This window comes from Sinohyriopsis cumingii, chromosome 2, assembly GCF_028554795.1.
Source record: "Sinohyriopsis cumingii isolate HCF-2022 chromosome 2, ASM2855479v2, whole genome shotgun sequence".
Lineage (NCBI taxonomy): Eukaryota > Metazoa > Mollusca > Bivalvia > Unionida > Unionidae > Sinohyriopsis > Sinohyriopsis cumingii.
In genome coordinates, this window is record NC_142962.1 from 127,118,715 (window position 1) to 127,132,924 (window position 14,210).

Genomic DNA, 14,210 nt, shown 5'->3' on the forward strand with positions numbered 1-14,210 from the left:
AGTAATGTTAAAGTATTGTGTGTCATCAAAGCCAACTTAAGGTTTTGTCTATGAAAGTCAGATACAGGGGTTGTTACAGACAAGCATATACATTCAGATGAGACAGACACGAGGCTTATGGAAGACTTATTAAACTATTTATTATTAATATTAAATTATGAAAATCATTGCAGTAAATCAAGAGACTCATTCTGCCATTGTTACTTTGTTTTCAGGCATGTCCTTCCCACCACATTGTCTGTCTCACCTCCACTCATAGAAAGCCATTATGAAGACTTACTCAGTAAAAATAAAGCAATTATAATCTACTTTCATGGAAATTCAGGCAGCAGGTAATTGTAATTAGATCATTTTTTATCTTCCTTACATTTTTTCTAATTATGTCCTTGTTAAATAAATTACTTTATGTTAACAGCTGTGTTCTACTGACATTGACTTTTCAAAATACAGTACTCCCTTGGTTTCTTATCCCCTCCCACCGATCTCTTGCTACCTTCTTCTTTTACAGATAAATTGTTATGTCCTGATTAATTTTTTCTATAATTGCATATTGATCAGCCACCAATGCCAACCACCACCTGCCAAGCATATACTGTCATGTACAAACATATTTATGGTAACGATATTTCACCTCAGTCTGTCACCTGCCAGATCAATTTGTACTACCAGGCGTATCTAATTTTCTAAGATATTCCCCCCCCCCCATATAAGACAACTATGTTTGATTAGTGACTATTTGTTATCCCCCAGACACACATCTTGCAGCATTAGCTTGTGGGATCCAACAAAAGGAATAGAGTGAAAGCTGTGTTTGCTTCGATCTGCATATTTGTCAAGGCTCTAAGTAAGATGAGTGTATGATCGACCTGTTTCAGAGCAAACCCGGTCAGCTTGAAGAATAGTTGTTGTTATAGCCACATAATTGATTTTGCAGATGATAGCCCAGTCAGCCATTGTAATTTAGATCATATTATTGGTATCATTACAATGAAACTGGCTCCAAACTGTGACCAAAAAAGGGTAAAAAATTTGTGTTGGTCATTTAGACTTGCTTAACTCCTGAGAACTGGAATCAAGGAAGCAAAAGAGAATCCCATTAGAGAGATTGCACCTTAATATAACCTGCATTTTATTGTAAGTCAGTAGAGATATGTGACTACTTTGCTGCTCTGGGACACTTATGTCAAAAATTCACTGTCTGTGATATTCTTACTCAGCTGTTGGACCACTCCAGTGGCCTAGTGGTTAGAGCATCCGCCTCAGATGTGGGAGGTCGTGGGATCGATCCCCGGCAGAGTCATACCAATGACTTCTAAAAATGGTACTAACAGCTGCCTCGCTTGGCGCTCAGCATTAAGAGGTTAGTGTTAGGATTGGTCGGCCCGTTGTCAGGATAATGTGACTGGGTGGGACATCATGCCACATGTCTGCGGCATGATACCCCAGTGCTAGACATCACTATAAACTGCCACACTGCAGACATCATAGCGATATGACTGAAAAATTGTTAAAGCTACGTTAAAAATTCTAATCACACACACACACACATACTCAGCTGTTTGCAGTAGTCTTACTCAACTGCTGGTGATATTTTTACTCCACTGTCATTGATATTTTTACTCAACTGTTGGTAATATTCTTTATGAATAGTTTGTAATAAAACTCAGTTTTCAGTGATATTCTTAATGTTAAAAATGGGACTGAGATGCACTTGATTATGAGTCATTTAAGAAAATTCTGAAGATGGCAAAATAGGCATCATATTGCTTTGTGGGGTTTTTTGTAACACTGGAACATAGATTATTAATGTGACTGGCAAGATTCTGAGAGAAAAAGTCAAAACCTTTGTTCCTAAACTTAATGTTACTGATGTTAATTATTCTAACAGCAGACATTTTTATCCAGGCAATGCATTTCCTGCCATTTAATCACTGGTGAGATTGTAGGAGTTGATTCTAAACTTGTGACTGATGGATGTGACCTTGTAAGGCTACCAAATGTTACAAAAAAGAAAGATTTAACATTTGTGAGACTGGAATTTTCTTTAAAATGTTATGACAGATTGTTTTAAACCAAAAAGAATACTAAAAGAAGTAAGAGAGCTAATTACATTTCTGCTTTGCTGCAATGCTGATGGCTCAGAAAAATTGCAGCCACTTGTACTTGAAAAAATCAGCAATTCCACAAATTTTTCATATCTTTAATCACAAACTGTACATTGACCAGCATCACAGTAAGAAGGGTTGGATGATACCAACAGCAATCTAGAGTAGGTTAAATATCTTAATTAATTCAAAATTGAAGCAACAAGAAAGGAAGATATTGCTTTTGATGGACAACACTCTTACTGACATCAACTCTAATGCCATGATATTCATTATTTTCATACCACCGACAACTACAAGCCATTTGCAGCCCCTTGATGTGTCAGTTATAAAAGGATTCAATGCTCGCTTTCATCTGAAACAGTTGACTGCATGGACAATAAAGAAACCACTGCAGTGCTTTTTAGTGATGCTACGTGTTTCATCAAAATGGCATGTGTTAATGTCGTCACTGGGATACATACTACAGTTATTGTCATGGAGCCCCATTCAAGTGAAGTTTCTTAGAACCAGCCATTCAAAATTCCAAAATCACTAACCTCACCAGTAATGTTGTTTCTAGCCTGCATTTGAACAGTACCACTGAGTGTCTGTGGTGGACACTGAGTGTAAATTGAGTGGACATTGAGTGTAAAAAAAGTCTAAGATCTGATGGATGAATCTGCAATCTTGAAAACATTTGTGAGATGGAGATGGTGTTCAGGATATTGAAGACAACACAGAGACTAAGATGTGCCCTCAATACCTTCCATCACAGTAGAAACAAAATGTTCATTAACAACAGTAATGTGATTTTTCAAATCACATGACCTTGAACAGGTGCATAACCTTGGCATGTACCTGAAATTCAGGAAGACTGTTTATAAACAGGTTAATGTCCAGAGCAAACAGTTTTCTATTTTGGACATTGTGGTGATGAGAAAAGATAATTTGTAAGGATTAAATACATTTCATACCATTGTGTATTTCTGCACATATTCCTGCTACACTCGAAATTAATACATTATATATATGTGCAGTTAAACATGGTATTGGTACTTAATAAAGCAAAATCATTACCAATAAGATAAGGAAATTTAAACATTATTTTAATGTATTTTCATTCCACAGTTAAATGATGATTTTCAAGCAAACTGCACTATCCCACCACCCTTAATTTCCAGCCATTTTCCTAGTGGTAAAAAAGTGTCAAGAATCAAGGGTGCACTATAAATAAAAGGAGTTAATAAGAAGTGGTAAAACACCTAAAAACTTTGAAGGAAATTAATGTTTATGTATGGGATGCTATAGATAGATATGAATACATTTTCAGAGCTGGCAGGCATCGAGTACACCTTTACAAAGTATTGGCAGATCTAGAATTCCATGTTTTAGCTGTGGATTACAGAGGTAAGACCATACTGCGGTAATTAAATTTTTTGGTGACTTTATGATGACTAGGGTTTGTTGTCATACCAATGCATTACACCATCTAGTAGATCTTAGATAGGGTTAGTTGTCATACCAATGCATTACACCATCTAGTAGATCTTAGATAGGGTTAGTTGTCATACCAATGCATTACACCATCCAGTAGATTTTAGATAGGGTTAGTTGTCATACCAATGCATTACACCATCCAGTAGATCTTAATAAGATAGGGTTAGTTGTCATACCAATGCATTACACCATCCAGTAGATTTTAGGTAGGTTAGTTGTCATACCAATGCATTACACCATCTAGTAGATCTTAATAAGATAGGGTTAGTTGTCATACCAATGCATTACACCATCTAGTAGATCTTAATAAGATAGGGTTAGTTGTTATACCAATGCATTACACCATCTAGTAGATCTTAGGGTTAGTTGTCATACCAATGCATTACACCATCCAGTAGATCTTAGATAGGGTTAGTTGTCATACCAGTGCATTACACCATCAAGTAGATCTTAATAAGATAGGGTTAGTTGTCATACCAATGCATTACACCATCCAGTAGATCTTAGATAGGGTTAGTTGTCATACCAATGCATTACACCATCCAGTAGATCTTAGATAGGGTTAGTTGTCATACCAATGCATTACACCATCTAGTAGATCTTAGATAGGGTTAGTTGTCATACCAATGCATTACACCATCCAGTAGATTTTAGGTAGGTTAGTTGTCATACCAATGCATTACACCATCTAGTAGATCTTAATAAAATAGGGTTAGTTGTCATACCAATGCATTACACCATCTAGTAGATTTTAGGGTTAGTTGTCATACCAATGCATTACACCATCCAGTAGATCTTAGATAGGGTTAGTTGTCATACCAATGCATTACACCATCCAGTAGATCTTAGATAGGGTTAGTTGTTATACTAATGCATTACACCATCCAGTAGATCTTAGATAGGGTTAGTTGTCATACCAATGCATTACACCATCTAGTAGATCTTAGATAGGGTTAGTTGTCATACCAATGCATTACACCATCCAGTAGATTTTAGATAGGGTTAGTTGTCATACCAATGCATTACACCATCCAGTAGATCTTAGATAGGGTTAGTTATCATACCAATGCATTACACCATCTAGTAGATCTTAATAAGATAGGGTTTGTTGTCATACCAATGCATTACACCATCTAGTAGATCTTAATAAGATAGGGTTAGTTGTCATACCAATGCATTACACCATCCAGTAGATCTTAGATAGGGTTAGTTGTCATACCAATGCATTACACCATCCAGTAGATCTTAGATAGGGTTAGTTGTCATGCCAGTGCATTACACCATCCAGTAGATCTTAATAAGATAGGGTTAGTTGTCATACCAATGCATTACACCATCTAGTAGACCTTAATAAGATAGGGTTAGTTGTCATACCAATGCATTGCACCATCTAGTAGATCTTAATAAGATAGGGTTAGTTGTCATACCAATGCATTACACCATCCAGTAGATCTTAATAAGATAGGGTTAGTTGTCATACCAATGCATTACACCATCTAGTAGATCTTAATAAGATAGGGTTAGTTGTCATACCAATGCATTACACCATCCAGTAGATCTTAATAAGATAGGGTTAGTTGTCATACCAATGCATTACACCATCCAGTAGATCTTAGATAGGGTTAGTTGTCATACCAATGCATTACACCATCTAGTAGATCTTAATAAAATAGGGTTAGTTGTCATACCAATGCATTACACCATCCAATAGATTTTAGATAGGGTTAGTTGTCATACCAATGCATTACACCATCTAGTAGATCTTAATAAGATAGGGTTAGTTGTCATACCAATGCATTACACCATCCAGTAGATCTTAGATAGGGTTAGTTGTCATACCAATGCATTACACCATCCAGTAGATCTTAGATAGGGTTAGTTGTCATACCAATGCATTACACCATCCAGTAATAGGGTTAGTTGTCATACCAATGCATTACACCATCTAGTAGATCTTAGATAGGGTTAGATGTCATTACCAATGCATTACACCATCCAGTAGATCTTAGATAGGGTTAGTTGTCATACCAATGCAATACACCATCCAGTAGATCTTAGATAGGGTTAGTTGTCATACCAATGCATTACACCATCTAGTAGATCTTAATAAGATAGGGTTTGTTGTCATACCAATGCATTACACCATCCAGTAGATCTTAATAAGATAGGGTTAGTTGTCATACCAATGCATTACACCATCCAGTAGATCTTAGATAGGGTTATTTGTCATACCAATGCATTACACCATCTAGTAGATCTTAGATAGGGTTAGTTGTCATACCAATGCATTACACCATCTAGTAGATCTTAGATAGGGTTAGTTGTCATACCAATGCATTACACCATCCAGTAGATCTTAGATAGGGTTAGTTGTCATACCAATGCATTACACCATCTAGTAGATCTTAGATAGGGTTAGTTGTCATACCAATGCATTACACCATCCAGTAGATCTTAGATAGGGTTAGTTGTCATGCCAATGCATTACACCATCCAGTAGATCTTAGATAGGGTTAGTTGTCATACCAATGCATTACACCATCCAGTAGATCTTAGATAGGGTTAGTTGTCATACCAATGCATTACACCATCTAGTAGATCTTAGATAGGGTTAGTTGTCATACCACTGCATTACACCATCCAGTAGATCTTAGATAGGGTTAGTTGTCATACCAATGCATTACACCATCCAGTAGATCTTAGATAGGGTTATTTGTCATACCAATGCATTACACCATCCAGTAGATCTTAGATAGGGTTAGTTGTCATACCAATGCATTACACCATCTAGTAGATCTTAGATAGGGTTAGTTGTCATACCAATGCATTACACCATCTAGTAGATCTTAGATAGGGTTAGTTGTCATACCAATGCATTACACCATCCAGTAGATCTTAGAGAGGGTTAGTTGTCATGCCAATGCATTACACCATCCAGTAGATCTTAATAAGATAGGGTTAGTTGTCATACCAATGCATTACACCATCTAGTAGACCTTAATAATATAGGGTTAGTTGTCATACCAATGCATTACACCATCTAGTAGATCTTGGATAGGGTTAGTTGTCATACCAATGCATTACACCATCCAGTAGATCTTAGATAGGGTTAGTTGTCATACCAATGCATTACACCATCCAGTAGATCTTAGATAGGGTTAGTTGTCATACCAATGCATTACACCATCTAGTAGATCTTAATAAGATAGGGTTTGTTGTCATACCAATGCATTACACCATCCAGTAGATCTTAATAAGATAGGGTTAGTTGTCATACCAATGCATTACACCATCCAGTAGATCTTAGATAGGGTTAGTTGTCATACCAATGCATTACACCATCTAGTAGATCTTAGATAGGGTTAGTTGTCATACCAATGCATTACACCATCTAGTAGATCTTAGATAGGGTTAGTTGTTATACCAATGCATTACACCATCCAGTAGATCTTAATAAGATAGGGTTAGTTGTCATACCAATGCATTACACCATCTAGTAGATCTTAATAAGATAGGGTTTGTTGTCATACCAATGCATTACACCATCCAGTAGATCTTAATAAGATAGGGTTAGTTGTCATACCAATGCATTACACCATCCAGTAGATCTTAGATAGGGTTAGTTGTCATACCAATGCATTACACCATCTAGTAGATCTTAGATAGGGTTAGTTGTCATACCAATGCATTACACCATCTAGTAGATCTTAGATAGGGTTAGTTGTTATACCAATGCATTACACCATCCAGTAGATCTTAATAAGATAGGGTTAGTTGTCATACCAATGCATTACACCATCCAGTAGATCTTAGATAGGGTTAGTTGTCATACCAATGCATTACACCATCTAGTAGATCTTAGATAGGGTTAGTTGTCATACCAATGCATTACACCATCCAGTAGATCTTAGATAGGGTTAGTTGTCATACCAATGCATTACACCATCTAGTAGATCTTAATAAGATAGGGTTTGTTGTCATACCAATGCATTACACCATCCAGTAGATCTTAATAAGATAGGGTTAGTTGTCATACCAATGCATTACACCATCCAGTAGATCTTAGATAGGGTTAGTTGTCATACCAATGCATTACACCATCTAGTAGATCTTAGATAGGGTTAGTTGTCATACCAATGCATTACACCATCTAGTAGATCTTAGATAGGGTTAGTTGTTATACCAATGCATTACACCATCCAGTAGATCTTAATAAGATAGGGTTAGTTGTCATACCAATGCATTACACCATCCAGTAGATCTTAGATAGGGTTAGTTGTCATACCAATGCATTACACCATCTAGTAGATCTTAGATAGGGTTAGTTGTCATACCAATGCATTACACCATCCAGTAGATCTTAGATAGGGTTAGTTGTCATACCAGTGCATTACACCATCCAGTAGATCTTAGATAGGGTTAGTTGTCATACCAATGCATTACACCATCTAGTAGATCTTAATAAGATAGGGTTTGTTGTCATACCAATGCATTACACCATCCAGTAGATCTTAATAAGATAGGGTTAGTTGTCATACCAATGCATTACACCATCCAGTAGATCTTAGATAGGGTTAGTTGTCATACCAATGCATTACACCATCTAGTAGATCTTGGATAGGGTTAGTTGTCATACCAATGCATTACACCATCCAGTAGATCTTAGATAGGGTTAGTTGTCATACCAATGCATTACACCATCTAGTAGATCTTAGATAGGGTTAGTTGTCATACCAATGCATTACACCATCTAGTAGATCTTAATAAGATAGGGTTAGTTGTCATACCAATGCATTACACCATCCAGTAGATTTTAGGTAGGGTTAGTTGTCATACCAATGCATTACACCATCCAGTAGATCTTAATAAGATAGGGTTAGTTGTCATACCAATGCATTACACCATCCAGTAGATTTTACTTTTATATCCAAGACAGTCTTTGCAACATTTTTTGCTGGTCAACTTTAGAGTACAAGTGTACATTAGCTGTTCATAAATAAAGATATTTAGTGTTTGATTATATGGGTGGTACAGAAAACATTGCCTGCAATAAAATAATCAGTACTTCTTATCTGAATGCTTAAAACAAAACAGTGCCTGATATCAGAACTAGTTTACTGTTAATACAGGATCAGTCTTGTTCACTTAACTAATGCCTTACAAGGGCATCATGGGATAATTGTACATGCATTATTTTTTTTTGCATGACTATTTTGAAAATAGAGCTTGTGCAGATACCCATGTATGGTGTTTGGCATTCCATTTGTTTCAAGATGGCCAAGTTGTACCATCTTTGCTCTGTTTGTTTTCACTTTCATGACAGGATGCTGATTCTTAATGCACTTTCTTCATTTCTTCTTGATATAACAGCCTTAACAAAGATTCTAATAAATTAGTTCATAAAATCAAACATAATTCCAAGATTATAATAGGTTAAGTGATAAAGTAGAAGATAATTCCAAGATTCTGATAGTTTAAGTCATAAAAAGGGACATAATTCCAAGATTCTTTTTGCAGAACTATAGATAAGCTGTGTATTTGCATAATTTGCCCAAATAGTTTGTCTGAAAGTGCATGAAGAAATATTTTAATATCCTCAAATTATGCTTATTATTTAAGTATTTTTTTTAAGTTGGCAGAATGTTGCTTCTCCTCTAAGCACTGCCCATGTTGTATGATTACATGTTCAGTCTATATAAACTGTTATTTTTTTCAAGTTCCAGATATTTACATGCATGCATGCTTGAAAAGATTGTTCTTGATCTCTGAGAATACACTCAATTACTGCCATATAGCTAAACATCTGTACTATTTCTGTAAACAAACATTCATAAAGGGATGAATCTTGATTATCATCGTAATGGTTATGGCTACATTCTCATGGCACAAGTTGTATGTTTTTGTACTGTTCACCCCCACCCATAAAATTAAAAAATGTCAGTAGTTCCAAAGAATAGTATTTACTTCCTAATTTGAGCTGCATATTTGTTTTATATTTGAGTTTCATCAAGACCATATGCATACATTTTGCACTGTTTTGCGGGCAATTTTAACAGTAAAGTTGTGACACATTTTCTGGGAATGCATAGAAATGAAAAACATGATTTCACTGAAAGGAATGTCACTGAGATCTGTTTTGTCAAGTAATATCCCAGGCTTTTGATAATGGGTCTCAAGACTTTGTGAAGGGATGTATTTCCTGAATTATTATGCATTATGTTAGAAACTCATTTCATTGACCTACATTTATGCTCACTATCTCATATTTACTCTGTATTTGTTTCTTAGCTACTATTTATGGTAGGGTAATGAAACTTTGTGAGAGAAAATTTGACTTTCTTCAGTTGGATAGTCATCGTTGTGAGACTTGTAAAAAATTGTAAGGGGTCGTGATGGTGATCATTGTCTCTCTGCCTTTCTTCATGTAATTTAGCTTTCTTGTCCTTTGCTTTTATTTCAGTATTACATAACCTGAGTGACACAGAACACTTTTCTGTACATGACCCAACATCATTTAAACATTTTGATGAGACCATGTTGTCAATTTTCTCTAGAATTTGGAGGTTAGGTTGTTTGTCTAGTTTAATTTATTTATGCAGCTAATGATGTAAGTGTTGAGAGAGAAAATATAAATTTATGTTAATAATTCAAGTTAGACATTTTTTTTCAGTGTTTGGCAATCATAAATTTTGTATTGAATTAGATATGGTTGTTGCATGTTATGGATTGAATTAGAATGATATAATTGTTGCTTTTCTGTATTGAATTAAGTATGATTGTTGCTTGTTGTGTATTGGATTACATATGATTGTTGCTTTGTTTTAAATTCAGTTAGACATGATTTTTGCTTTTAATATCATTTAACAATAACATATAGTAGTATGTGCAGACTTGAACATGCAAAAGCTAAAATTTATAATTAAAGAAAAACACCCTTTACTCAGGTTATGGTGACTCAAGTCCACTAGGATATCCCACAGAGGAGGGAGTAGTAAGCGATGCCCGATTTGTGTACAACTGGGTCCGTGAAAGAAGCAGAAACTCACCTGTATTTATATGGGGACATTCCCTTGGTACAGGGTAAGAATATAATACAAGTACAGTCTGGGCTAGTTAATCCAACTTTCATATATCCATCTTTTGCCTTTAATTTGTATTCATTAATTGCAGGCAATTCTTTTAATCTTGCATTTATTCAAAAGTTAATTGATCTGTTTTAGTGTGATTGCATTAGATATCTCCATTTTCATGAGAACCAATTACAGTGTAAATGTATGTATGTATGTATGTATGTATGTAAGTATGTATGTATGTATGTATGTATGTATGTATGTATGTATGTAAGGGGTTTAATAGCACAGCTTCACAATCCTGTCTATATAGTGACAAGTGATGAGTCAGTTTAGGTATCACAACAAAAGCATACAAATAAAAATAAAGGCAAGATGAATCTAAGAAAGGGTTAAATCCTTAAAATAGTCACATTTTTATATAAATTTTGCCCTTCTTAAAAATAGTCATCTCATATGAATGCAGAATGATACATCAGGTGTAGTTTACCTCTCCAAACTGAGTGTTCTGATTTGCAGTTACATAATGAACTGGAAGATTAGAGTTTACTTTGTTCATGTATGATTTCATGCAGATTATAGTTGACTATGAATCATCATCTGTTATTTAAAAAGCAAGCAGCGCAGATGTTAATCTGTTGGCACTTGATTTGACAGAAAAACAGTCATTGCTGCTGCAATGTTGGATGTGTATTATCAAATGTAAATATAGTAACAAGATTAGATGATGTCATTGTTTGATTTTCACTTTGATGAATAATGTTGTATAATGATAAACTCAGACTTGTCTGTGTTGTCAACTACAGTCCAAAATGGAGACTGATAAATTAGTCATGGATTTTATATCCACATTGTTGAAAGACTGTTTTTGAGTTTTGTTCCTTTAGCTAAAGATATTTTGATTTAAACTCTAAGACGTCATTATTGAAAACTATTCTCCAAAATATCCTCTAAAGTCAGATCTTTGTTTACATTGTATTTTGTGTATAGGTTTTTTTTGGTTGTGAATTATGATTTCTCTAGTTTGACTAACATTTGGCAGCCTTTTTATTAACAAATCACATTTACTTGGTTAAGAGGTCTTGAGTCATTAGTAGCTACTATTTGTACAGAAAATAGTATTAAAAAGGTGGAAACATATTTGCTGTGACTCCTGTTCATTGTAATAATAATAATAATAAGTATGCAGTATATAATTTGTTTACAAGTGAGGTCTAACTGCAAACAATATAGACCCTGGTCTACCATCATATCATGTGCTGGCTAATCAGGATGTGGTTTTGTGTTCTGCTGGTTGCACCTAATGAAACTGCATAGACCCAGATTTACCTGTGCATTATATGATGGAAGATCTAGGTCTGTGCAGTTTACATTTGAATGTGACTTGTATATGCAGTTTTAAAAAATGGAATATCTCACTCTTTTAGGATTACAACAAGATTAGCCAAAGAATTATGTGCTGAAGGTAAGTTGACTTCATACTATAATTTCTAAATGCCACATTGAATGCAGCAATTAAATCCTGTTTTTATACATAAAACATGTGACATAAGTGATGATTATGCATATATGATGATCTGGGTTGATTGTAATATCATTAAAGCTATGTTTGTATTACTTTTGGAAGTTTTTGGAACATGACGTTTTCTTTTCTTGTCTTAACATGGCAGTCAATATATTGTGCCTATTTTTGTGTCAGCCCATGCATTCATCAATTGTGTATAACTTTCACGAAATAATGGAATGGTTTCTATATTGACCATGTTAAAGCTTTGATGTGGTAGTTCAACTTTAAATTGCTATACTAATGATTTCAAAAACGTTTGAACTTTAGTGTAATTTCTATGATTAATTTTGTTAAAAATTTTAATAGAAGTTTTGAGTTATATTTTCTAAATGTTACTAATGTTTATATTTTTCTTTTTCAGATATGTTACTTGATAAAAACATGATAGTAGTACATCTACTACCTTGCAAATCCAGTACTCACAATCAAAAGATGTTCACCACATATTATGGCTTGCTTTAGCAACATAACATAAAATGGTCATCTGCTTGCCTTGACAGAAATCTGTTTAGAGTGGTCTCTCCTTGAGTAAAGAGGTTGTCATGAAATCTAGTAAATCATAATTGACTATTTTCCAATCAGCCTGTTTTAATGACACTGCCTATATATGCCACAGTCTTTTTTTCTTGAATTCCAGTTATCAGCAGTTATCAGCAAGAGTAGACAGGAATAAGGGTGTTGGATGCAAACATTTTAAATTCGCTGAGGATAATAACACCACTGATAATGGTTGTACAAGGTGCAGTTTGAACCATATTATTTTATTATTGTGTGCAGTGTGTGCTCAGCCATTTAGCAACTTCATCATCAGCAATGTGCAGAGCCTGCAGTCCACTGGGGAACTTTGTCAGTGGACAGTTGTTCACAATGTGTGACATGGTCTGAAGAGTTCCACAGCAACAGGAAGAGTTAGTGGCCTGGCCCCATCGGACAAGGTTGACTGCACAATGACCCTGTCCTGTCCGAAAGCGGTTCATTGTGGTCCACAGATGATGTTGAAGGTGGAAGCCAGGAATGCAGACAGATGACTCAGCTACAAGGAAGTGGTTTACAACATCTGTTGAAGACCACTCAACACTCCATGCTGAAATAGCTGTCATATTCTCCGGCAACGGACCAAACCCAATTGGGCATCTTGAAGTCAAGCGGACTGCTAGATGTGAGGTGATGTCCATGTACATTGAAAGTTTCTCACTGGCATAGACCTTAGCTGACACTTTTGTGGTTGCTTCCTGGCAACACAGATGTTGTTACCTGTTTAGGCTCAAATAAACAGTAACACAAAAAGAGTGAAAACAACAAGCTATTTAAAATTTAACAAATAATTTATTTTCCTGGAAAATTCTGTAAAACTGAAAAAAGGAGAACTTACGGTTTCTAGAATCAAATCCAAAATTAATCTAGAATAATCCACAAATTAAATTGCAAAAGTCCTAGTAATAAATGTTCTAATAATTTCAAATTCGAATCCTGATGTAAAATCCAAGATGGATGACGATGACGTATGCTGTAGTCAGTACTGTGCTTATCAACTGTTCTTGGTAGAAATACAAATAATGGCACTCCATTGTTGGATTTCCAAATTGAATTTGTAAGCAATGTCTTTTCCTGTGTGAGCACTCTTCAGAATATTTCCAGACAAATAGTAAAATTAATCCTTTTTGAATCTAAGTGACTTGAAATAACTCCAAACAAGTAATTTAAAATAACTCTAAACAGCACAACATAACACTTTAACTGCCCAACTTCTACTAAAACTTATTTCTCTCAAACACTGAGTTATATGGGCTTTTTAAAACATCAACAAGGGTCATGTGATCATGTTTATATCACATACACAGAATATGGGCTTGATTAGACCAATGATTTTATTCCCAAAATAAAAATTAAAAAAAGGTGTTTACTTCTTAACCCACATAGTTTCACTATGGCATTGATAACAACCAATCATTTTAAAATAAAATAGAACTTTGTTTACTAATTCTGGAC

At 35.0% G+C, this 14,210-nt stretch overlaps 1 protein-coding gene across 3 annotated transcripts in view; it reads left to right on the forward strand.

Annotated features, from left to right (window-relative positions):
- Positions 1-14,210, forward strand: part of LOC149805786 (lysophosphatidylserine lipase ABHD12-like) — a 52,136-nt gene that overhangs the window by 13,920 nt on the left and 24,006 nt on the right. For all 3 annotated transcript variants that reach the window (XM_089950475.1, XM_089950473.1, XM_089950474.1), the window contains 4 exons: positions 216-332; positions 3,418-3,494; positions 10,529-10,664; positions 12,082-12,119. In XM_089950475.1, coding sequence (XP_089806601.1) covers positions 216-332; positions 3,418-3,494; positions 10,529-10,664; positions 12,082-12,119 — 368 coding nt within the window. The remainder of the gene's footprint in view (positions 1-215; positions 333-3,417; positions 3,495-10,528; positions 10,665-12,081; positions 12,120-14,210) is intronic.